The sequence below is a fragment of the Lissotriton vulgaris genome, chromosome 2_2 (assembly GCF_964263255.1).
Source record: "Lissotriton vulgaris chromosome 2_2, aLisVul1.2, whole genome shotgun sequence".
NCBI classification, from domain to species: Eukaryota; Metazoa; Chordata; class Amphibia; order Caudata; family Salamandridae; genus Lissotriton; species Lissotriton vulgaris.
The window spans coordinates 324,297,708-324,322,762 of record NC_141688.1 but is presented as its reverse complement, the minus strand read 5'-3'; the positions used below and the strand labels follow the sequence as shown (position 1 = coordinate 324,322,762).

Sequence of the window (25,055 nt, the reverse complement as noted above, 5' to 3'; positions counted from 1 at the left end):
AGCACCAGTGGTGCACAGTGAATGTGTCCCTGTGCTGTGGTGAACTGTGAATGTGTCCCTGTGATCCAAGCACCAGTGGTGCACTGTGAATGTGTCCCTGTGATCCAAGCACCAGTGGTGCGCTGTGAATGTGTCCCTGTGATGCAAGCACCAGTGGTGCGCTGTGAATGTGTCCCTGTGATGCAAGCACCAGTGGTGCGCTGTGAATGTATCCCTGTGCTGCAAGCACCAGTGGTGCGCTGTGAATGTGTCCCTGTGATGCAAGCACCAGTGGTGCGCTGTGAATGTGTCCCTGTGATGCAAGCACCAGTGGTGCACTGTGAATGTGTCCCTGTGATGCAAGCACCAGTGGCGCACTGTGAACGTGTCCCTGTGATGCAAGCACCAGTGGTGCACTGTGAATGTGTCCCTGTGCTGTGGTGAACTGTGTATGTGTCCCTGTGATCCAAGCACCAGTGGTGCACTGTGAATGTGTCCCTGTGATCCAAGCACCAGTGGTGCACTGTGAATGTGTCCCTGTGATGCAAGCACGGGTGGTGCACTGTGAATGTGTCCCTGTGATGCATGCACCAGTGGTGCACTGTGAATGTGTCCCTGTGATCCAAGCACCAGTGGTGCACTGTGAATGTGTCCCTGTGATCCAAGCACCAGTGGTGCACTGTGAATGTGTCCCTGTGCTGCAAGCACCAGTGGTGCACTGTGAATGTGTACCTGTGATCCAAGCACCAGTGGTGCACTGTGAATGTATCCCTGTGATCCAAGCACCAGTGGTGCACTGTGAATGTATCCCTGTGTTCCAAGCACCAGTGGTGCACTGTGAATGTGTCCCTGTGCTGCAAGCACCAGTGGTGCACTGTGAATGTGTACCTGTGATCCAAGCACCAGTGGTGCACTGTGAATGTGTCCCTGTGATGCAAGCACCAGTGGCGCACTGTGAACGTGTCCCTGTGATGCAAGCACCAGTGGTGCACTGTGAATGTGTCCCTGTGATGCAAGCACCAGTGGCGCACTGTGAACGTGTCCCTGTGATGCAAGCACCAGTGGTGCACTGTGAATGTGTCCCTGTGCTGTGGTGAACTGTGAATGTGTCCCTGTGATCCAAGCACCAGTGGTGCACTGTGAATGTGTCCCTGTGATCCAAGCACCAGTGGTGCACTGTGAATGTGTCCCTGTGATGCAAGCACCAGTGGTGCACTGTGAATGTGTCCCTGTGATGCATGCACCAGTGGTGCACTGTGAATGTGTCCCTGTGCTGCAAGCACCAGTGGTGCACTGTGAATGTGTACCTGTGATCCAAGCACCAGTGGTGCACTGTGAATGTATCCCTGTGATGCAAGCACCAGTGGTGCACTGTGAATGTATCCCTGTGTTCCAAGCACCAGTGATGCACTGTGAATGTGTCCCTGTGATGCAAGCACCAGTGGTGCACTGTGAATGTGTCCCTGTGATGCAAGCACCAGTGGTGCACTGTGAATGTGTCCCTGTGATCCAAGCACCAGTGGTCCACTGTGAATGTGTCCCTGTGATGCAAGCACCAGTGGTGCACTGTGAATGTGTCCCTGTGATGCAAGCACCAGTGGTGCACTGTGAATGTGTCCCTGTGCTGCAAGCACCAGTGGTGCACTGTGAATGTGTACCTGTGATCCAAGCACCAGTGGTGCGCTGTGAATGTGTCCCTGTGATGCAAGCACCAGTGGTGCACTGTGAATGTGTCCCTGTGCTGTGGTGAACTGTGAATGTGTCCCTGTGATCCAAGCACCAGTGGTGCACTGTGAATGTGTCCCTGTGATGCAAGCACCAGTGGTGCACTGTGAATGTGTCCCTGTGCTGCAAGCACCAGTGGTGCACTGTGAATGTGTCCCTGTGATCCAAGCACCAGTGGTGCACTGTGAATGTGTCCCTGTGCTGCAAGCACCAGTGGTGCACTGTGAATGTGTCCCTGTGCTGCAAGCACCAGTGGTGCACTGTGAATGTGTACCTGTGATCCAAGCACCAGTGGTGCACTGTGAATGTATCCCTGTGATGCAAGCACCAGTGGTGCACTGTGAATGTATCCCTGTGATCCAAGCACCAGTGGTGCACTGTGAATGTGTCCCTGTGATGCAAGCACCAGTGGTGCACTGTGAATGTGTCCCTGTGATGCAAGCACCAGTGGTGCACTGTGAATGTGTCCCTGTGATCCAAGCACCAGTGGTCCACTGTGAATGTGTCCCTGTGATGCAAGCACCAGTGGTGCACTGTGAATGTGTCCCTGTGATGCAAGCACCAGTGGTGCACTGTGAATGTGTCCCTGTGCTGCAAGCACCAGTGGTGCACTGTGAATGTGTACCTGTGATCCAAGCACCAGTGGTGCGCTGTGAATGTGTCCCTGTGATGCAAGCACCAGTGGTGCACAGTGAATGTGTCCCTGTGCTGTGGTGAACTGTGAATGTGTCCCTGTGATCCAAGCACCAGTGGTGCACTGTGAATGTGTCCCTGTGATCCAAGCACCAGTGGTGCACTGTGAATGTATCCCTGTGATCCAAGCACCAGTGGTGCACTGTGAATGTATCCCTGTGTTCAAAGCACCAGTGGTGCACTGTGAATGTGTCCCTGTGCTGCAAGCACCAGTGGTGCACTGTGAATGTGTACCTGTGATCCAAGCACCAGTGGTGCACTGTGAATGTGTCCCTGTGATGCAAGCACCAGTGGCGCACTGTGAACGTGTCCCTGTGATGCAAGCACCAGTGGTGCACTGTGAATGTGTCCCTGTGATGCAAGCACCAGTGGCGCACTGTGAACGTGTCCCTGTGATGCAAGCACCAGTGGTGCACTGTGAATGTGTCCCTGTGCTGTGGTGAACTGTGAATGTGTCCCTTTGATCCAAGCACCAGTGGTGCACTGTGAATGTGTCCCTGTGATGCAAGCACCAGTGGTGCACCGTGAATGTGTCCCTTTGATCCAAGCACCAGTGGTGCACTGTGAATGTGTCCCTTTGATCCAAGCACCAGTGGTGCACTGTGAATGTGTCCCTGTGCTGCAAGCACCAGTGGTGCACTGTGAATGTGTCCCTGTGATCCAAGCACCAGTGGTGCACTGTGAATGTGTCCCTGTGATGCAAGCACCAGTGGTGCACTGTGAATGTGTCCCTGTGATGCAAGCATTAGTGGTGCACTGTGAATGTGTCCCTGTGATGCAAGCACTAGTGGTGCGCTGTGAATGTGTCCCTGTGATGCAAGCACCAGTGGTGCGCTGTGAATGTGTCCCTGTGATGCAAGCACCAGTGGCGCACTGTGAACGTGTCCCTGTGATGCAAGCACCAGTGGTGCACTGTGAATGTGTCCCTGTGCTGTGGTGAACTGTGAATGTGTCCCTGTGATCCAAGCACCAGTGGTGCACTGTGAATGTGTCCCTGTGATGCAAGCACCAGTGGTGCACTGTGAATGTGTCCCTGTGATGCATGCACCAGTGGTGCACTGTGAATGTGTCCCTGTGATCCAAGCACCAGTGGTGCACTGTGAATGTGTCCCTGTGATGCAAGCACCAGTGGCGCACTGTGAACGTGTCCCTGTGATCCAAGCACCAGTGGTGCACTGTGAATGTGTCCCTGTGATCCAAGCACCAGTGGTGCACTGTGAATGTGTCCCTGTGATGCAAGCACCAGTGGTGCACTGTGAATGTGTCCCTGTGATGCAAGCACCAGTGGTGCACTGTGAATGTGTCCCTGTGATCCAAGCACCAGTGGTCCACTGTGAATGTGTCCCTGTGATGCAAGCACCAGTGGTGCACTGTGAATGTGTCCCTTTGATCCAAGCACCAGTGGTGCACTGTGAATGTGTCCCTGTGCTGCAAGCACCAGTGGTGCACTGTGAATGTGTCCCTGTGATCCAAGCACCAGTGGTGCACTGTGAATGTGTCCCTGTGATGCAAGCACCAGTGGTGCACTGTGAATGTGTCCCTGTGATGCAAGCATTAGTGGTGCACTGTGAATGTGTCCCTGTGATGCAAGCACTAGTGGTGCGCTGTGAATGTGTCCCTGTGATGCAAGCACCAGTGGTGCGCTGTGAATGTGTCCCTGTGATGCAAGCACCAGTGGCGCACTGTGAACGTGTCCCTGTGATGCAAGCACCAGTGGTGCACTGTGAATGTGTCCCTGTGCTGTGGTGAACTGTGAATGTGTCCCTGTGATCCAAGCACCAGTGGTGCACTGTGAATGTGTCCCTGTGATGCAAGCACCAGTGGTGCACTGTGAATGTGTCCCTGTGATGCATGCACCAGTGGTGCACTGTGAATGTGTCCCTGTGATCCAAGCACCAGTGGTGCACTGTGAATGTGTCCCTGTGATGCAAGCACCAGTGGCGCACTGTGAATGTGTCCCTGTGCTGCAAGCACCAGTGGTGCACTGTGAATGTGTCCCTGTGATCCAAGCACCAGTGGTGCACTGTGAATGTATCCCTGTGTTCAAAGCACCAGTGGTGCACTGTGAATGTGTCCCTGTGCTGCAAGCACCAGTGGTGCACTGTGAATGTGTACCTGTGATCCAAGCACCAGTGGTGCACTGTGAATGTATCCCTGTGATCCAAGCACCAGTGGTGCACTGTGAATGTATCCCTGTGTTCCAAGCACCAGTGGTGCACTGTGAATGTGTCCCTGTGATCCAAGCACCAGTGGTGCACTGTGAATGTGTCCCTGTGCTGTGGTGAACTGTGGATGTCTCCCTGTGCTGCAGGCATGACTGCTGCACTGTGAATGTGTCCCTCAGCTTTGCAGAGCCTTGCATTGGCACATCTGCTGCTGCCTCCACTTCACCTGATCGTCTTCGACAGGTCTCAGTTGTCCCTCTTCTGTCAGACTTTCTAACCTCTCAGTGCCCCCAGCTGGGACCTTCCTCACTACAGTCACCCATGCAGCACGCATCTTCAAATTTTAAAAAAAAAAGCCAATTTCTTTAACACGGGAAAGCATTTCATCTGAGAACATCAGTTTGTATCTGCATCAAGGACTATTTTAATTTTTTTACCTGAGCAGAACCTGATAAAGATTTCTGCCCCCACCCTGATGACAATGTGTTAGGAAACAAAGAGGCAAGTCAGTTGTTATGCGTACCATATATGTAGTCTCAATTCTCATAATAAACAGAGCAACAGTTAATTAAACACAAGAGGTTTTTGTGGAGCGTACATCCTGACCTCTGTAATGTACTAATAGCAAACAAAGAAGGAGGCTGGTGAAATAGTGTTTGCCTACGATCACACATTTTAGTAGGCCTAGTAGCCAGGATTGACCCCTGATTTTCCAGTGTTACGGTGTGCAAGTGAACCACAAGATGATGCTTTCTCCTTTATTCTTTGAAGAGATTATTACGTGGGTTGCCAGTAGAATCTACATTTTATTTTTTGGCAGGTTAACGTAGCGTAAACCCTGCCCATAGACCGCTTTATAGGTTTCTTATCAACTAGGGGGATTTGCCAGAGTTACAGGATGCAGAGCTGAGGAGGAATTCAAACCTGGCTCTAGTTCTGGGCGGTGAACTCCGCTCTGTTTACTGAGTTTTCCACACTTCATGGAGCGGCGAGTTATGAATTTGGAGTGGAATTCTTTCCGCGCTCGCCAACGTTGAGTTGGCGAGCCAGAGCAAAGAAAATCCAGCTCAAGACCACCTCCCAGCAAGATTTCTGAATGCGGATAGTTGCGGATGGTTGCTACCGCTCTCGTTGAGAAACCTTCTTTACGTGTTGGGGAAGTTGTCGCCTGAGTACAATTCCACTCGAGCGACAGAAAGAAGCAGAGCCGGCCTTGTGCAACGCTTGGTGCCATTTGCGCAGATTTTTCACCACCGGACCAACACCCGGCGCTAAAAATCAGCGCGAACAGTGTGATCGAATGCACTCCACCACTTGCGGAACTCTGCGTAGCGCATGGAGTTTTTTTGGCACACGTGGAAATTCGCCCAGTTACTTGGTTTGCATTTGTAGCCACTAGGCCACATGTCCACCCTCCCCAAAAGCGCAGCTTGCTTTGGGCTCGAGCTGTGCTGGAGCCCACACGCATCTATTCCTCAGTCCTATCAGAGCTCCTGTAATAGGCTGCGATGAGTGAGGCACAACCCGCGTGTCTGTACTTAATCACTGCCTCCCTCGCCCACTGCTTCGCCCTCCACCTGCTCATCAAAGCGATCTCTAGCCATCTCTGAGCTCTAAGAGGGAAACCCTTTGTCATATTCCCTTACAGACTGTAATCAAATAAATGTTTCAGCAGCATTTAAAATTGTTAAAAACCACACATTGGTGGACAGAAAACAAATATTGTTTTTGGCCTCTGAATATATCTGAATATAAAATTGTTTGCAAAAGGGAGTTAGAACGCTTTCTTTTTTGGATTGTGTGCCTCAAAAAGTCACTGATGGTGCACAGTCCATAGCAAACAAAGGTGGCCAGTTGGGCTTGAAAGTGGGACAGCTTCCGCTAAATAGACTGCATTCTCAACAAAACGTGAATATTCAAAAATTAAAAAGAACGTTTAAAAAAGTCCCTCTGTGTTGGCGTTTCGCACCAGCCGCCTTATCGGGTATTCTTCAGGGCTGAGATGATGGGGTGATGAGTTTCACTTCAGTTTGCACATTCCTTGTTAAACTCTGAGGGCCTGATTACGAGTCTGACGGGTGAGTGTCTGTCCCAAGGGCGATGGCCCGCCTCTGCCTCATCACAAGTGCAATGGCATATAATGCCCTTCTGTCCGTCACATTTGTGTCTGAGACACCCATCTGCCAGGCTCCGAACCTGGCCGGATGTGTGATGTCCCCAAACTGTCCCGGCCGAGCCCAGGGCTGTGTGGACTCAGTTACCCCCAACCCCCTACTGTGGGGTCGATTCCAATGACAGACTGACTCAGGTCCGTCCGACATCGGTCAGGAGCCGTAACCGACTGACCTGCTGTTGTAGGTCACAGCCCTGCAAGTACAATGCGACTGAACCCTGTTCGTCACATTCGTATGCTTCACAATGGAAGCATGCATTCTGAGCGGAATGCATGCCTGCATTGTGAAGCAGGGATGCATTTCATCCCTAGACCCTGTAGCCGGCACCCCAAGGTGCCTGCCACCGGGTGAAGGGATCAACAGAGGGGCACCATTTGGTGGCCTTGCACCCATGGGGGCCCTGCTGGGGCCCCCAGAGACCGTTTCAGACTGCCTTTTCGTGCCGGGAACACTGGCACGAAAAGGCAGTGTATAACTGCCATCGTACTCCCTCGGCCATAAAGAGGCGACCGAGGGAGTACTGAATGATTTTCGGATGGCAGACGGGCTCTCTGAGCTAGTCGTAAGCCATCCTGAAATCCGAATCTGATTCCATTCCGACCGAGCCCATCGGAATGGCTTGGTCGGAAAGGATTCCGGCCGACACGTTCCGATTCGGTCAGAAGGGCTCCGAACATGGGGCCCGATGTAGGTAAATCCCATTTACCGATTTTGAAATACCGAATGCTACCGATTCGGTATTTCAAAATCGGTAAATGGGATGTAGGTCCCAACATCTGGAATCGTTACCGATTCCTTACAAATTCGGTATTTACTGATTCGGTAAATACCGATTCGGTATTTGCTATTGAATCCTATGGGCCTTTGAAGCCCATAGGATTCAATTCAAATACCGAATCGGTATTTACTGAATCGGTAAATACCGATTTTGTCAAGGGTGCAGGGGGTGTCACTTTGACACCCTCTAGCACCCCCAAAACGGGCATGTGTGCAATGTGGCACACAGACATGCCCTAAGGGCACGTCTGTCTGTCACATGGCACATGTGTACATGCACAGATGTGCATGTACACAGGAATCGGTATTTTACCATGGATTTGTATTCCATGGTAAAATACCGATTCTGTAAGCCATGTGCCAATGGTAAATTGGCTACCTACATTGCATTTTCGGTAATTTTACCGAATCGGTAAATATTACCGAATCGGTAATTATTTTACCGATTCAGTAATGATACCGATTCGGTAAAATTACCGAAAATGTGCCCTTACATCTCGATAGCCCTTTACCGATCGGAAACGGCCGAAAATCGGTATTTTCGGCCGATTCCGATCGGTAAAGGGCTACCTACATCTGGCCCATGGTTCGGAGGCCTTCCGATCGGAATCGGACCCTTAGTGTGCCAAATAAACTTTACCTATGAACCGCCTCTGGGTGTCTGGATACTTGGGGCAGTGGCTTCAGAGCCTCGATTTCACCCCACTGACGTCAGAGCAGTGAAGTTTCTTATCTTGTGATAATGACTTTTATGGGAGTTGGACACGAGGAGATTAATGTGCGGTCTACAAACAAGCCTGTCAATCTTTTCTCACTCTTTTCTCTATTACGGAAGCGTTGACCAGCAGATGCTCTTGAAGTTCTTTCTTCTCAACTACATTTGTGTGTAGCTCGGCTTTGGTGGCTATCCACGCTTGAACCCGTGAATCTTTTCTCTATTACGGAAGCGTTGACCAGCAGATGCACCTGGAGTTCTTCTTCTCAGCTACATTTGTGTGTAGTTCGGCTTTGGTGGCTATCCACGCTTGAACCCGTGAATCTTTTCTCTATTACGGAAGCGTTGACCAGCAGATGCACCTGGAGTTCTTCTTCTCAGCTACATTTGTGTGTAGTTCGGCTTTGGTGGCTATCCACGCTTGAACCCGTGAATCTTTTCTCTATTACGGAAGCGTTGACCAGCAGATGCACCTGGAGTTCTTCTTCTCAGCTACATTTGTGTGTAGTTCGGCTTTGGTGGCTATCCACGCTTGAACCCGTGAATCTTTTCTCTATTACGGAAGCGTTGACCAGCAGATGCACCTGGAGTTCTTCTTCTCAGCTACATTTGTGTGTAGTTCGGCTTTGGTGGCTATCCACACACGAGCCTGTGAATCTTTTCTCTTCTGTTTTTTCCATTACAGATTTGTTGACCAGCAAATTCTGCACCTGGAGTTCTTCTTCTCAGCTACACTTTTCTGTAGCTCTGCTTTGGAAACTATCCACACACCAGCCTGTGAATCTGTGTTTTTCTATTACAGATGAGTTGACCAGTGGATGCGCCTGGAGTTCTTTCTTCTCGGCTACACTTGTGTGTAGCTCGGCTTTGGTGGCTATCCACACACGAGCCCGTGAATCTTTTCTCACTGTTTTCTTATTACAGATGGGTGGACCAGCAGATGCTGCGCCTTCAGTTCTTTCTTCTCGGCTACACTCGCTCGCATATTATCGTTCTAGAGAGTTTGCAGACAAGGAGCCTGGACTAGGTAGGGGCCCACTGTAGGGCCCTGGGGGCCATATCTGGCTGGACCGCTGCGTTTGGCACCGGACCATGGATAAACTGCATACAATCTCTGTCTAGTGCGGTTGCAGACCAGGGACCTGGAATAAGGCCCGAGCAACCTCAGTGTTCTTTTGAGAATAAATAGAGGTGTTCTTGTCTTTGGAGCATTGGCACTAGCACTTGGCGTCCAACAGGCAAGAACAGCCAACGTGTGTCTTTTTTATTTGAACTTTGCCACCCTGGGAGGGTAGAACGTATTTCAAATCTCCTATCTATATTTACCTTCAAGTTTACATTACTTCTGTGAACTAGAAGATTAGCATGTGTGCCCGAAAAGCATTCCGGAGTTTGCCAAGTCATGGCACTAACGTGTACGAAAGGCAGCCTTTTTTGTGTATCAGAATAAAGTGAATTCCTTGTGATTTTATCCGTTTTATGTCCTGGTGAAGATGAGGGGAGTTTTATTTATTGGTATAAAACAAATGAAGGAATCTACTTGATCTAAAATGCTGCATTGACAGAATAGATTTTTGGATTTCTGTTTACACTTTAAAGATTTAGTGTTCATAAAGTAATCTAGTTTTGAGAAACTAAAATAATGACTTTTGCTGGTGAACACTAACCTCTTTGGACGTGGTGGATGTTTTTTTTATCTGCAAAGGCCACTGTGGCCAGCTGGGTTGTCTTGTACAAGTCGTTCTTCCCTTCCCATCTCCCCATCTCCCCATCTCCCCACCTCCCCACCTCCCCACCTCCCCACCTCTCCACCTCTCCACCTCTCCACCTCTCTTACAGAAGAGGGCCGCTTCTGCGCCCCGGGGCACCCCTGATCTTCCTGCTGTTGCTAGTATAGAGTCTGGAGTGTGTAGATCACTCCAGATTCGTCTGTTCGTGCCATGAGAGGGGCATTGATAGGAGCAGGGTATTCCAAAACCCAACCCTTGACAATTGGTGCGGGCACAGACATCCTCACTGTGCCCCAGTGGGGTAATACATCCATTGCAGAATGGCTGGCACCTGTTATCTCCTCAGTGATGGACATGAGGGCATTGCAGGGCACCTTGGCTCCTGCTACATTAGGGTTTTGGTAATCGTTTAGGAGGCCTTGTAGGGCAGACCACTGATGTCCTATCTATATCAATGCCTCTTTGCGCTTCTTTTATCTGCTGCAGCCCCTATATGCCTATCGGTGTAAACCCAGTTTATCTTCTAATGTGTTCTCAATATTTTTTCCAAGTGTTATATTTCCGTTCTCTACTCTTAAGCATTTTGGTCCGAACCCTTCATGTCTTTCTTATTGTTTTCTACATTCCTCTCCGTTTCTCTTTCCTCTTATATTTATCCCCTTCTAACCAATTCTCGCTCTGTTTAGACTTTGTCTCCTTTTGTTTGGTGTCATGTTTTACTCTGTTCTCATATGTTCACTTGTAGCTCATTTTCTCTCCTGTTTCACAGTTTCGATCCTGTTGATGCTGATCGCCCACCTTCATATTTCCTGACCGACAGACTGAGGAGGACTTCCTGAGATGACATAATCCAAATTTAGAACCATGGGGCAAAAGAAGAAGCTGTGTCCTCGACTTCTTGATTACCTTGTAATCATCGGAGCCAGGTGAGTGCCGCCTCAACCCCCTTCCCCCCTTCCCACCCACCTTCCCTTGATACACCTTCCCTCCTTCTCACTGATCCCACAGTACACTTCCTGATCTGCTCCTTGACTTACCAGCCACCCTTTTGTACCTAGACTTGTCCATATTTAGAACCCCTTAATTGCCAACACTTGAAATTAGTGTGAAGTCATTCGTCCTTCTCTAGCCCCTGTATCCAGTGTCCCTAAACCCCAATTCCTGAACAGCTTTTACTGCTATTACTCTTGAGTCTTTGCTACTGTCAGACTACTTTCTAGTCCTTCAGTGTTCTCCAGGCTTCACCCATAAGACCATTGTATGCATTGCAGCATCCCAATTCAGACCTGAACCATTGTCAGGGTTCCTTCTCCCAGGATATCAGCCTATAGGGCCTTCAAAGTTTACAGTCCGGTAGGTATTGCTGCCAGCAAGCGCTTATGTATAAACAACAAATTAACAACTGAGTGAACTGATCATTTAAGAGGTCTCAGAATGACATTGCAACCTAATTAAGAGCTGTATGATACTTTTTATATTAGGAAAATAAATATCTAGATGCCAGTGTATATATTTTTGTCAACTTTTATATAGAAATTGAAACTTTGATTTTCTGAACTCCTGTAAATACATCTCATAATACTTTGCCAGTGATCATTGCAGTTCTTTTCCAAGTTAGTGTGCCATTTGTCAGTGCATTTCAGGGACACTCTCTGAATATGAAGTTAGAGCTTGTCGCACACAGAAAAGCTAGGCTCTGAATGAAGTTTAGCAATCACTAAAGAGAAAGTTGTGTTCTGCCTCGACGTTTCGGTCTCGGGTGTTTTGTATCTGAGACCATCTTCAGGACTTTATAATTTCATGAAGGTGACGTAGGACCCCCTTGAAAGTATTTAGAGTCAATCGTTTTTTATTGTGCAGGAACACATCATGGTACACAGCCCAGCTGCCTACATCAACGTGCCGGCAGGGCACAATCTCATAGGAATGACACAGCGTCTGGGCCTACATCCCGGAGGACGACCCCGCGTAGGTAAAAGTAACCTTGAGGAGCAGCCCCGCCTGAGCAATGACCTCCACTTTTATCAAGTAACGAACAAGACAAAACAAAAACGCCCCCCAACCCTCCTACCCCCCTTCCCCCAAAACAACCCCCCTCCCCTTCCCACCCCACTCCGCATCAGCTTCTATCTGTACTGTTCACTCACCAGGATCCACTCGTTCCACTAGCAAAACTCATTCCACAGGCTTAACCCCCTCTGGCTCTAATGGAATGAGTTGCAGGATCTGCAGGTACTTCGGGCAAGTCACTTCCCGGAGGTGTTTGGATAGGAGATGTAAAAAACGGGCGTCAGAGCTTAGCATATTCAGAACCTTTCCCATCCATTCCCAGTGAGAGTCGTTCCATAGCTAGAATGTGCCAAAGTCTTTGAAACCAGTCTCGGGGGTCAGGCACAGTCTGTGAGCCCCAGTGCGCCAGGAGAATCTGCTTTGCAGACAACAAAGCCAGCGCAATCTGCCTACGCTTCAGCGAGCACAGGGGAAACAACTTAGTGGGGAATCCTCAACAGTGTATGCTCCGGGATCCAGGGGAATGTAATCTGAAACGCAGCAGCTAACTCATCCAAAATCATGGTCCAATACCACCCCAATTTCGGGCAATGCCATAGCAAGTGCGCCAGTGTCCCTGAGAGACCACACCCCCACCGGCAGAGGCCTGATTTGGTGACATCCCACGCCCTAACACGCGCTGGAGTGTAATACCAATAGGCCTCCACCTTGTAGGCCGACTCAGTGCCTGCAGTGTTGGAGGCCGTGTGCTGTGCGCGATAGAAGATGTGCTCCCACTCCTTTCTCGCCAATGAACGTCCCAACTCAGTTTCCCAGCGGACTTGTGCAGCCGTACGCTGCCACCGAGGCTGACGCAAGATCATTTCATACAACTCCGAGATAAGTCTCTGGTCGTCTTTCTTGCAGACCAACTATTTTTCAAACGCCGTCAGGGGCCGGGACATGAAGGCAACATTGGCTGGTTGGGTCACCCAATGTGCCACTTGCGAGTAGTGAAAAGCATCAGCCATCGGCATCTGGAAGAACTCTGTACTTAGCTGGTGGAACGGAATCAGGCCCTCCAAGTCAAAGAGGGAGCCCACCCTCTTACAGCCTTCCTCTCGTCAGCGATGGAAGACTGAGGACGCTTGGCCCGGTGGAAAGTCCAGGTTATCAACAATAGGGGTCATTGGGGAGGGGGAACGTAGTCTACCCCTTGCGTTTCGCCAGCTGATCCCATGCCTTTAGGGTCGGGGAAGTCACTGGGGAGGAATAAAGACCCCAAGCTCTATGCTTGCGCGGTAACCACAACTCCTCCCATATATTACAACCTGCCACCGTCTGGTCCATAAAGTTCCAATGTTTTCTAGATATGGGCCTGTTCCATTCGACTATGTATCTAAGGAACCTTGAAAGTATGCTATCAGCAGGGGAAAGCTCAGCTCTGCCGCCTTCGGGGTAGTCGCTACGGACAACGCCTGCCGGGGTCTTTTATTGTTCCATAAGAACCGGTTGAGGAGCCCCTGCAGCTTCCGCAGGGTGCCCGGCGGGAGACTTAAGGGTAGCAGTTGCAAGAGGTATTATATACGGGTAAGTACAGTAATTTTTATCGCAGCCAACCTCCCATACCAGGTCAAATTAAGACGAGACCAATCTGAAAGGGCTTTGGTAACATGATCAACCAACATTGTATAGTTCAAGGACACTGTTTTAGCAATGGATGGGGTCAATCCGATACCCAAGTATGGAATATCGGTGTGTACCCATTGGAATTCAAAGTCCTGCCTTAGATCCAGTACGCCTGCCTCAGGGACGGAGATATTAAGAATTTGTGATTTGGAAAAGTTAACTTTAAAACCCGCTACCTTCTGGAATTCTAAGAGTTCCGTCGAGAGGCGCCGCAAAGAGGAATGAGGCTGGGTTAATGACAGGATGACATCGTCTGCGTACAGACTGATCTTGCAGATATTGCCGGGATCAAATTTGGGGCCGATACTCATGTCATACCAGACGCGCTAAGCAAAGGGCTCCATATAGAGCGCAAAAAGCAATGGGGAGAGGGGATACCCCTGTCGCGTTCCCCTAGTAATGGGGAAAAGGGCAGATCTGCAGCCATTTACGCGCACAGCTCGTCATAGAGGCACTGAACCCCCCCGCAGGAAATTATCCCCCACTCCGAACGCCCTCAACACAGCGAACAGGTAGTCCCAGGCGACGCGGTCGAAGGCCTTCTCCGCGTCGATAGAAAGCAAGAAAGCCTGCGTCCGCGAACGATGAACCAAATCCATGAGGTGGAGCAACCGTTTAGTGTTGTCCCCCCACTTCCCCCCCTGCCGAGTTGGAAAAAATCCTGCTTGATGTGGCTCAATGATTCCATCCATCAAGGGTCTAAGCTTCGCTGCTAGCACACCCGCAAACAACTTGGCATTGATGTTGAGCAGCGAGATCGGTCTATACGAGCCGCACTCTTTAGGGTCCTTCCCAGGTTTAAGAATGACCGTAATCGCTGCCTCTGCCATGGACGGAGCCACCGCTCCCGTATCAAGAAAGGAATTAAAAAGGCGAGTCAAGAGAGGAGCCAGCTCCACACTGTAAGTTTTATAAAAGATAGCAGAAAAGCCATCTGGCCCAGGGGATTTAGCTACCTTCAGTTTTGCAATAGCCGAGATGACTTCCTCAATGCGGATCGCCGAGTCCAAAGCCTCCGCCGACTCCCGATGGTGGGGCGTAACACCGCACGACATGAAATAGTCTGCCACTCCCTGAGAAGTTGGCCCCTCCCTCTTATATAAAGTCTGATAGAATTGGCGAAAAGTGTCCACAATGGCAGCACCAGTGGTGTGCTCTGTCGCTTGAGGGTCCCTAATGGTTTGGACCATGGGCTGCGGGGGCAGGACGGCCACTAGGCTCCCAGTCTACCCCCAGATGTCAGACTGGACCCGGAGAATTTTTCATCAGCAGTACCCTCGCGTGTCGAAAGGTGGTGTCGGTCGGCTCCACGTTAGTCGTTGGCGTCGTGGTCGCCGGGATGACGTTGCGGTAGCTACTTAGACGCAGGCCTTGCGTGCTAGCGTCAGTGCTTTCTTTTTCCGCGCAGATCCGGAGAGAGAGGTACTTCCAGTCACTTTTTGAATGACTTTTTTTTACTTTTGTCGAAATTGTTTTTGAGTCCATCGACTCCTGGTGCATGAGGGATGCCCGGTTTCAAGGCTTGTCGGTCCTGCCGACAGTTTGTCGGTGACGGATCCGCACTGCCTGTTCCTGTTTTGTCTGGAACCTGACCACGACTCCGGATTCATGGTCCGGCAGTCGGAACACGACTTGAAGTCTTTGTGGGAGCGGTCCTGAAAGCTTCTAGAGCCCCGCAGTCCACACCTCTGTGCTTTTCGAGGTCCCGGTCACGTGGAAGGTCAAGGGACCGGTTGCGGAGCCACCACCACCAGTCCTTTTCCCAGTCTTCGCACTCCTCCGGTAAGTCGAAGCACAAGAAGAAGTCGAAGAAGCATCCTTGCTCTTCGACTTCTCCACGACATGATGAGGGATGCGGGCGGTGCCTTTCCAGCGGCTCCAATACGGAGCCCACTGGGTCGACTCAGAGTTTGACTCCCTTCCCGGTACCCAGAGCGACCCCTGCCCAGCTTCAGAGTTTCTACAAAGCGATGCATGCCATCTTTGCGCAGCCTGACTCTGCCGGCGTGCATTTGGGCCCCTCTCACTCGGCTGGCGGCCCTGGGCTTTCAACGTCAGCTGCTTTGGCCCCAGCATCGCAAGGCCCCCTTGGATCCAGGCCGGGATAGGTGCCGGTCGACCACACAACACCTCCACCGGCGTCGCTTAAACTGGCACTAGACCCGCAACCGGTTGTGTCCCCAGCCGGTGTCGACTCCGTCCTCCATCCCCATGTGGGCACGGAGTCAGACCGACGTCGACCGACGCCGGATCCGGTGGCAAGGGATACTTTTGTACCCCTATTACACCCTGGTTCTTTTAGGCCAGTTTGGCATCCAGAAGAGGACTGGGAGTGGTCTGGAGACCCTTTAATTGACCATTTGCAATATGATCCGGATTGAAGAGAGGAGTTGGGGGGGGGGGGGGTGTGGGTGTGGGTGGGATGGGGGGGAGTGGGAGTGGGAGAGGATTCCATTGGTCTGGACACCTTCCCAGACATTGGCATGTTGTCTCCTCCTACCGTGGCTACGGAGGGGGGAGCTTCTTACGCAGTGGTCTTGCATAGGGCCAAGGTGGCTCTGAATCTTGAGCTACCTATGGTGGTGGTCAGGACTAACCTCCTGACAGGTGCTTCAGCCAGCACCAAGCTCTTCAGAGCCCCTGGTTCAGTTTGAGGCCCTCACTGACATCCTTTTGGGCACCTGGTCCAGGCCCTACACGGGCTCCTGTGGATAGGATGATTGCCTGATGCCACTGCCCGGCCCCCGGCAACCCAACTTTCCTCTCCCAAGACCCCACCCCTGAGAGTTTGGTGGTCCAAGCCTCTATGTCCAAAGGCACATTCCCTAATGCACCACCTGATAGGGAATCCAAGAAGCTGTACCATCTTGAGAAGAAGATGTTTTCTTCCTCCAGCTTGGGACTGCAGTCGGTAAACACTGCATGTCTATAGGGTCGTTACATCCACTCTGTGTGGGACACGGTACCGCAGTTGCTGCTACAGTGCCTGAAGGAGGCGTTGGCCATGCTCCCCTGTGCAGTCGCTGAGGGGAGAGACGCAGCCAAGTTCACCATCAGGTGTGGTCTGGATACCGCTGACTCGCTAGCCAGGACAATTTCAACGTCGGTAGCCCTTCGACGCTACGCCTGGCTGAGGTCAACTGTTTTTTCCAGGGATGTCCAAGCTACTCTTATGGACATGCCCTTTGATGCTGTTGCCTGTTCGGTGACAAAGCAGACAACGCGCCAGAGCGCTTCAAGGACTGTCTGGCTACGGCCAAGTCCTTGGGCCTCTCCACCACCCCCCCCTGCCCAGTCTGCATTTTGCCCCTTTCGTGGCTACGGAAGGGGTGCCCCACCACGTTCCGCCCAGAGCCACAGGCCGGCGCAAATTGTTCAGCCATTGCGTGGCCAGGGATGTGGGACGCATCGCTGTGGGTTTTGGGGCCAGTGAGCGGGCCAGTCCACCACTGCCCCCTCTGCAGCAGCCCCTAAACCCTCCTAGTCTGACCTTTCAGGGCCACCAATCGCCAGTGGGTGGCGGAATTCGCCATCACCTCCCCCACTGGTGCACCATCACGTCAGACAGGTGTGTTTTGCAAATAGTCCGAAGGGGCTACTCCCTCCCCTTCAAGACTACCCATCCATCCATGCCACCTCAGCACCATCGCATGTCGGAGAATCCTCTGTTCTTCTCCAACAGGAAGTTTCGGTTCTCTTGGCCAAGGGAGCCATAGAGCGAGTTCCTGCCCCAGAAGTAGGTCGCGGTTGCTATTCCTACGACTTTCTGGTGCACAAGACGGACAAAGGCCGGACAAAGGCCTGCATGCTATCTTGGGTCTCAGGAACATCAACCTCTTCTGGAAGGAGAAGTTCAAAATGTTGATGCTAGCTCAGTTCCTCTCTTCCCTCGACCCTGGAGACTAGATGGTAACATTGGACTTGCAGGATGCTTACTTTCACATCCCCGTCCTGCTGGCCCACTGGCGTTACCTGCAGTTCATGGTAGGCCACAAGCAGTTTACTGTGCTCCCCTTTGGCCTTACCAGCGCCCCTCAGGTGTTCACGAAAGTGCTGGCGGTGGTCGCAGCTCATCTGCGCAGATTTGGGGTTCCAGTCTTCCCCTAGCTTGACGACTGACTGTTGAAGGCGGGCTCGCCCCAGGTAGTCGTCTCCCACCTCAAGACTATGGCAGACCTCCTGCACTCGCTGGGGTTTGCCATAAATGTGCCAAAGTCTCTCAGAAGCTCCTTTTTATCAGAGCTGTTCCGGACACAACGCAGTTTTAGGCTTATCCTCCCGATCAACGAGTCCCGGATATTAGTGCTATGATTCCGATCTTTCAGCCTCTATCCCGGGTTTCGGTCAGAATGACCCTGAGGCTGCCTTGCATCATGACCTCCTGCTGGTGAATCATGCCAGGTGGCATATGCTGGCTCTGCATTGGAATCTGAAGTTCCAGTGGGCACAGCATCAGGGGAATCTGTCCGATTGCGTTCAGATTTCGGAGGGCACTGCACATCAAACCAGAATTGGGTCAGTGACGGATCACGAACAACACCACCGCCATGTGGTACTGCAACAAACAGGACGGGGTGAGGTTGTTGGCCCTATGTCAAGAGGCTCTCCGCCTCTGGACATGGCTGGAACATCAGGTCATATCCCTGGTGGTCCAACACCTGGCAGGTTCACTGAATGCCAGGGCGGATGAACTTAGCCGCAGGTGCATGATGGATCACGAATGGAGTCTTCACTCGGAGCTGGTGCAAGGTCTCTTTCAACAGTGGGGAGAACCTTGGTGATATCTATTCGCCACTGAAGAGAATTCGCAATGTAAGTAATTCTGCACGTTGGAATTTCCAAGGCGGCACTCGCTAGGCAACGCTTTTCGTCGCGAGTGGAGTTGCGGTCTTCTATACGCCTTTCCGCCTATACCACTCCTGCCCAGAGTGCTGAAGATCAAGAGCGACCGGGCCCAAGTCATCCTTGTGGCTCCAGATTGGGCGCAAAGAGTCTGGTATCCCGAGCTGTTATCATGGCCATTGATCCTCTGATTCGTCTGCCTCTTCAGGAGGACCTTCTGTCTCAGCAGCAGGGGACGGTCCTCCACCGGAACCTGTCCGGCTACCACCTCCTTGTGTAGAGATTCAGCGGCAACAGTTGACAGCTTTTGACCTTCCTTCCGAAATCTGTGATGTTATCTTGGCAGCCAGGCATTTGTCCACTAGGGGAGAGGAGTTGGCCTAACGGCGGTCGATCTTGAATCTGGGGAACCGGGTTCGAGTCTCGGCAACGACTCTGAACATCCTGTGATTTTGGGCAAGTCACTTAATTTCCCTTTGTCTAACAAAAATAATGTGTCCTCATGTAACTCAACTGGTGCTCGTGTAAAGCGCTCTGATACCCTATACCCTCGGGTCAAGTTTGACTCAGCACCGTATATGCCTGCAGATGGAACAAATTTATGGCATGGTGCACAGCAAAGGTGGAGTATCCCCTTTCCGAGGTTCTCTTGTTCCACCAGTCTGTGGCCCAGCAAGGCTCTGCTCTTGGCACTCTGAAGGGCTACCTCTCGGCCTTTTCAGCCTTTCTTAGTCTTCCTGGTCAGCATTTTCTTTTCAAGTCCCCTGTTGTAAATCGCTTCCTTAAGGGCATTACTCATCTTTTTCATCCTGCCCCCTTCATAATGCCTCAGTGGGACTTGAACTTGGTTCTTACTTACCTTATGTGCGCTCCCTTTGAGCCGCTTCATAACTGTCCTCCCAGAATTCTTACTCTAAAGACTGCCTTTCTGGTTGCCATCACCTCTGCACACAGGGTGAGTGAGCTCCAGGCTTTTTCTTCTAAGCCACCTTTTCTGGCTGTACATTGTGACAAGGTCATCCTCTGAAGCAGAACTTCCTTTCTTCCCAAGGTGGTTACTTCTTTCCACATTGGTCAAACCATCACTCTGCCCACCTTCTTTCTGCCTCCGCATCCTTCTAAGGAGGAAGAGACGCTCCACCGTATGGATCCAAAACGTGTGCTTTCCTTTTATTTGGATCGCACCAAGCAATTCCAGGGGGGATGACCAGCTCTTTGTTAGCTACGTGGGTGCCTAAAAATGTCGGGCCGTGCACAAACAGACCATCTCTATGAGGGTTGTTTTGTGCATTGAAGCCTGTTAATCTCTTGCTGAAATGGAGCCTCCAGTGGGGCTACGCTCCCATTCCACCATGGTGATGGCAGCTACTACGGCTTTGGGATGAGGAGTCCCCCTAAATGACATCTGTCAGGCAGCTATATGGGCCTCGCTGCACACAAACACAAAATACTACTGCCTGGACAGCCAAGTCCGGAGAGACTGCTTCTTTGGCCGTTCTATTCTCCAGGATTTTCTGGTGTGATCTTGGTTTGCAGACCCACCACCGGGGTTGGTATTGCTGGGATATCTATTCTAAGGTAAGGCATCTATAACTAATAGTCTTTCAGGTGAACAAGTTACTTACCTTCTGTAACAATATATCTGTAAGAGACCTAGATTAGTTTTAGATTCCTTACCGCCCCACCCATCCTGCCCGTTATGCGAACTGACCTCTAGGGTCAGGCAATCCTTTTCAGGGCCCTAGTTTAGTGCATCAGTGGTCTTTGTCTTGAATAACTCTGCGCTTCTGGCGTGGAATCTCATGCAAAAGAACTTATGTCAGCGTGCAAGGGCATCGTCTAAGTAGCTACCCTGACTTCATCCCGTCAACCATGACAACAACGACTAACGCTGAGCCGACCAACGCCACCTTTCGACGCGCAATGGTAATGCTGACAACAGCTTCTCCGGATCCAATCTGACGCCTGGGGGTTCTAAGGTGAGGAATCTATAACTATTCTATGTCTCTTACAAATATATCGTTATCGAAGGTAAGTAACTTGGTCATTCGCTAATAAAATGCAAGGGAAGTTTCGTACTCTGCTCATCCTGAAGTCTTGTACTGCGAGGTAGTCTTATATGTGATAATGTAGAAAAAGAAGGTAAAGTGAAATAAAGCAAATGTCTAGAATCACACAGTGGGGAAACTGGTATTTATCCCCGTTTTCTTGCTTCATAATGTGCCTTTATATGTACACGCTTTGCTTCCCCTTTGCTCACCTTACACCCGCCACCAATGCGGCCCTCGATACTCGACGGGCACATTTTTTGGCCCTCTCGAACATATTTGCCAGTACTCATGGTCAATGTTCCCTCTAATTTTTTTCCTCTGTGTGCGGCAGTGTAAGGTCTATGTGCGCTGCAACCAAGGCTGTGTGCGCCAGTAACTCCAAACTTTTGCTGAAAAAAGTGAAAAGACTGCGTTTCCTCACATACAGATCCACGTGAACGGTGTTAAGGCAGGTTTGAAACCGTCCCACATAGCAATTTGAAACCTTAGCAGCTATGTTGCTGCATTCCTTTTCTTAATAGAGCTAGGCTGCGGGTGATTGTGTGCATTTCTTCAAGTTTTCATATTTATTTTAGCTCATGATGGGCGCTGCGATTAACATGAAATCCAATGCTCTATTTGAGCAGGAAAAAGAAAATTATAATAACGTTACTATAATTTTACTTTTCTCAGTTTCAGGGTTGGGTTGGGGTAGGGCCGCATCAGGCTTTCGACTAACACATTTTAATGCTAGTGTCCGCATCACCGCATTAAAATGCATTAGTCACGTATTCTAGCGCCCCTATGACAAAACTGCAATTGAGGTACACTGCCAATGAGGCAGCACCAGCTCGGTAAAATTGCTAAGATTATGCTTCCCTGCTTTTTTATTTTAAACATGTGTCCCAGTTTGGCAGAAATAGCCAAGGCCAAGGCCCACAGATAAGGTTCGGCGTTCGTGGCAGGGCGGTTAGAGAAGAAAAAGACTCTGTCTCTTCCTGTTGCCCAGAGAAGACAAGGACAGTGTCCACTTCTGCTCTGCCGCTGGCAAAAGCACTCACTGATATCTGAATAATTCATGTAAAAGCGTCAAGGTAACCATGTTGTTCCTGCTTACATTTCACATGCTTTACTTAAACTTGCATTTCCTATGAGTGTTTGCTTTTTCCATGATTTTGTTACTTTTTTTTTAGGCAGCATATTACTCTTGTCTAATGCGTAATTTGAATTGTGTCGCATCCAGGAGTTTATAGCGGGCCACAATTGGGTTGTAGCTGAAGGCAGTGCAAGTTTCTATCAATGGGGCAGTATGGTGTTCAGTGGAGGAGAGGATGTGGCACTATGTCATAGCTGCCAAATTTGGAACTGGAGAACCAGGTTCAGCCTTCAAGACCAGTCCACCAGAACACTCTCCTGAGGGAGCACATTCCCTTGCTAGACCTTAGAAGCCCTGGTGCCTTTGCACCATCCTGTGTACTCTAATGGTGGTAACTGTGGGTTAACCATAAAGGCCTGTCAACCACAATCCCTACCAAAGTTCACCTCCAGTCTTGCGGGCATGCCTATGAAGCAGCACACCCTAGCGCGACCGTCACGGAGGAAACAGGACCCTTGAGCAAGGTGGCTGTAGGGCGGTGCGATCGCACCGGGCGCTGACTTCAGGTGGGGTGTTATGCTTGCAAGTATATTATGTTTCTAAAAGCACGTGCTGCCTCTTTCCTGGCCTCCAGCAATTTTAGGCAACAATAAAAATGGCATGATAACTCTTGTGATTAATGTTCTTCCTGAGAGAGATGGTGTGTCAAGTGGAAGGTTTGACTCAAGGAAAGGTAGCGCAGAGGGCTCATTTGCCTGCTGTAAAGAAAATGTACCATCCAGATCACAAAGTGCACATAATGTAAATGGGTCAGTGAGTTACTGCTTTGGTCAGTGAGATCCTTTTGGTACTTACAGTTTATAAGTCAAAATCCTGACATAGAACAGTGAGCTATTAACTGTCATCTAAGAGCTGCATGTTTTTCTCCAGTCTGATTATTCTAATGTTGCAAAAAGGGTTCATTTGAATAGAAATCAATTCTGGTTATTAAAGAGAACCCCTACTCGTAATAATACGTTCTAAATTCTGTGTGTTTCTCCAGACCAATCACTATTAAACGATACTGCCTACTCGTATGGATGTCATGTGATTCCTACACCTTGTAGTCCTTTGTCTTATGTAACATTTCCTATACAGAGATTTACACACATATGATTAATATTGTCTCTGTGTAATGAGTGTGATGTAAAGTGCTCTGACACCATACACTGGTATGGGTGGTGCTGTAAATCAGGTTCAATTCATCTGAGCAAGAGTATTGTTATGGAGACTTGAGGGGCACTGTTAAAGGGTGGTAGTGAGGGAATCAGTTGCAGAAGGAGTCATTGGGGGGGGCACCAACAAACATTGTCGCACAGGGCTCCACCAGCGCTAAAGCTGGCCCTGCCCTTGAGGCCAGGCCGCCTCACCCATTGGTCCCTCCGCTGGCCTTATTTCCGCAGTAGTAGCTGTAACTCACCAGGGGTCCGCAATGCAGGATTTGCTAGCTCACCAAACTAAGTTCACAAACTTCACGGTCTCTCTGCTTCATGCACAAGCACTTTTAACATGTGCTGCCTGCTTTGGGGCGACTGGAATTATGCAGCAATGGAGGAAAAAATTATACCACAGTGTTGACTAAATTATGCAGTAAAAAGAAGGCTGCAGCATAATGCAGTATATTTTCTGATACTTTATTATTTTTACAGATGGTAACAGTCTCTGGAAAAATGTTGCCTTATTAGAATCAGTGTAACATACAAATCCAGCAGTGACAAAGGCGATCAGACAACCCTTGCAAAGGGCCGTTCATTTAGCAGAAACACTAGTCAAATTATTTTGTAATTTTTGATCCGTTTGCGCTACAAACAATTTTTTTTTTAAATCATCAAATTATGCAACATATGATGCATTATGCGGTAAATATTGCAGAACCAGAATTATATAGAAAACATTTGCAAACTAGGATATTTTGCCATTCATGCTTGAACTGCTCTTGTTGAAAAAGGGAGGAGAAGTGCGGGTGACAGAAACTGCATGGCTCGGAGACAAATGGTTTGTGCTTCCACTTTTAAGCTTATGTCACCTGGACAGAGACATTTTAAGGCAAGCGCTTTATACTCTCCCGTCATTGGTGCAACAAGCATTTAAGAGCTGGATTTCATATTAGAACGTGAGGAACACTTTTCCCTTTGGCATACCTAGCGTGCAGGGAGCGCTGCTAGTTTCCCCCAGCAGACAGCGGGGGTCCAGTGCTACTGATCACATAAGTTCTGGGAAATCCTCAAGTAGCTTGTGCTGAGGGCTTTGGCCTCAAAGCTCGGTGGTTGCAGTTGCGCTGGGTCTCTGATGAGCAGGAGCCGAACCGGCAACAGTTTCCCAATCCCCTCCGTGTCCCTCCGACAACCCCCGCCCCCCCAGCAAAGAGGAAGCAAGGGACCCTGTCGGCAGGAGCGAGGTGCCATTCCATGAAATCCTCCTCTGGACAGTAATTATAACGACCCTCGGGAGCGCCCCTCAGCGCTGTCCCCCTCCATGAAGGGAGAGGCAGAGAGCCTTGCACCGAAGGGCAGTGCTGTTTGACCCAGCTCGGGCCTTATGAGCCCGGAGGGCTTCAGACTCATTCGAATGTAGGGTGAGTCATTCTACTGTTGGCAGCTGTACTGCACACTGGTGGGAAGCTGCATTGGGGCACCATGCGGATGGGGGGGGGGGTCCCAGCGTAGTCTGTCCCTGATCAGTGCTGTTCCCCCCAGGAGTTCAGAGGCTGACGTGGGGGCCCTAGTTGTTGTGATCTCCTTCTTGGGGGCATTTGTTTGCCCATGATAGCACTGTTAGGGATAGTACTTGATGGAGGCCCCCCAGTGGTGGCTGGTGAACTTTGAAAATGGTAGGACGTAAAATTAAACCCCCTCATACTCATGGACCCTGGTGCCTCCGCACCTTTTACACCAGTGACAGCAGACATGCCCCACTGCTGCTGTGTTCTTGTTTAATATTTTGGGGTGCTCATTTACCATGCTTACCAAGTGATTTCTGGCCATCAAAATCCATTCCCAAGTTCACCCCCTTTACCTCACCTACTCTCCAAACCCCACAGTCTCCCTGCTCTCTCCTATCCTCGTATTACAACCTTCCCCAGCCTCACAGACCCTTCCACTTCTTCTTTTCCTCACATACTCTTTTTCTCTCTCCATCCTAAAAGTCCTTATTGCTCCCTCTTCGACGCACGCACTGTGTCACCACAGTCTCCATCACTACTTCTCTCCCATCCCCACAGACTCCATCTTTCGGTCTTCCATCTGCATAGATCCTTTTACACTCTCCCATTCTCAAAGGCATATAAAGCATGCACCATTTACGCACATGCCCTTCCATTTCACTCATAATCTTATCTTTCTCCCATTTACCCCCTTCCCGTTCTCCATTTACAGTTACTATTTGCACCCCCTGCTCAGGATGGAAAAGAGGT

At 50.2% G+C, this 25,055-nt stretch overlaps 1 protein-coding gene across 2 annotated transcripts in view; it reads left to right on the top strand.

Annotated features, from left to right (window-relative positions):
* The window catches only part of MADD (MAP kinase activating death domain), a 956,601-nt gene that overhangs the window by 98,082 nt on the left and 833,464 nt on the right, over positions 1-25,055 (top strand). For both annotated transcript variants that reach the window (XM_086959712.1, XM_086959713.1), the window contains exon 2: positions 10,728-10,884. In XM_086959712.1, the coding sequence (XP_086815838.1) occupies positions 10,823-10,884 (62 nt within the window). In that variant the 5' untranslated portion in view covers positions 10,728-10,822. The remainder of the gene's footprint in view (positions 1-10,727; positions 10,885-25,055) is intronic.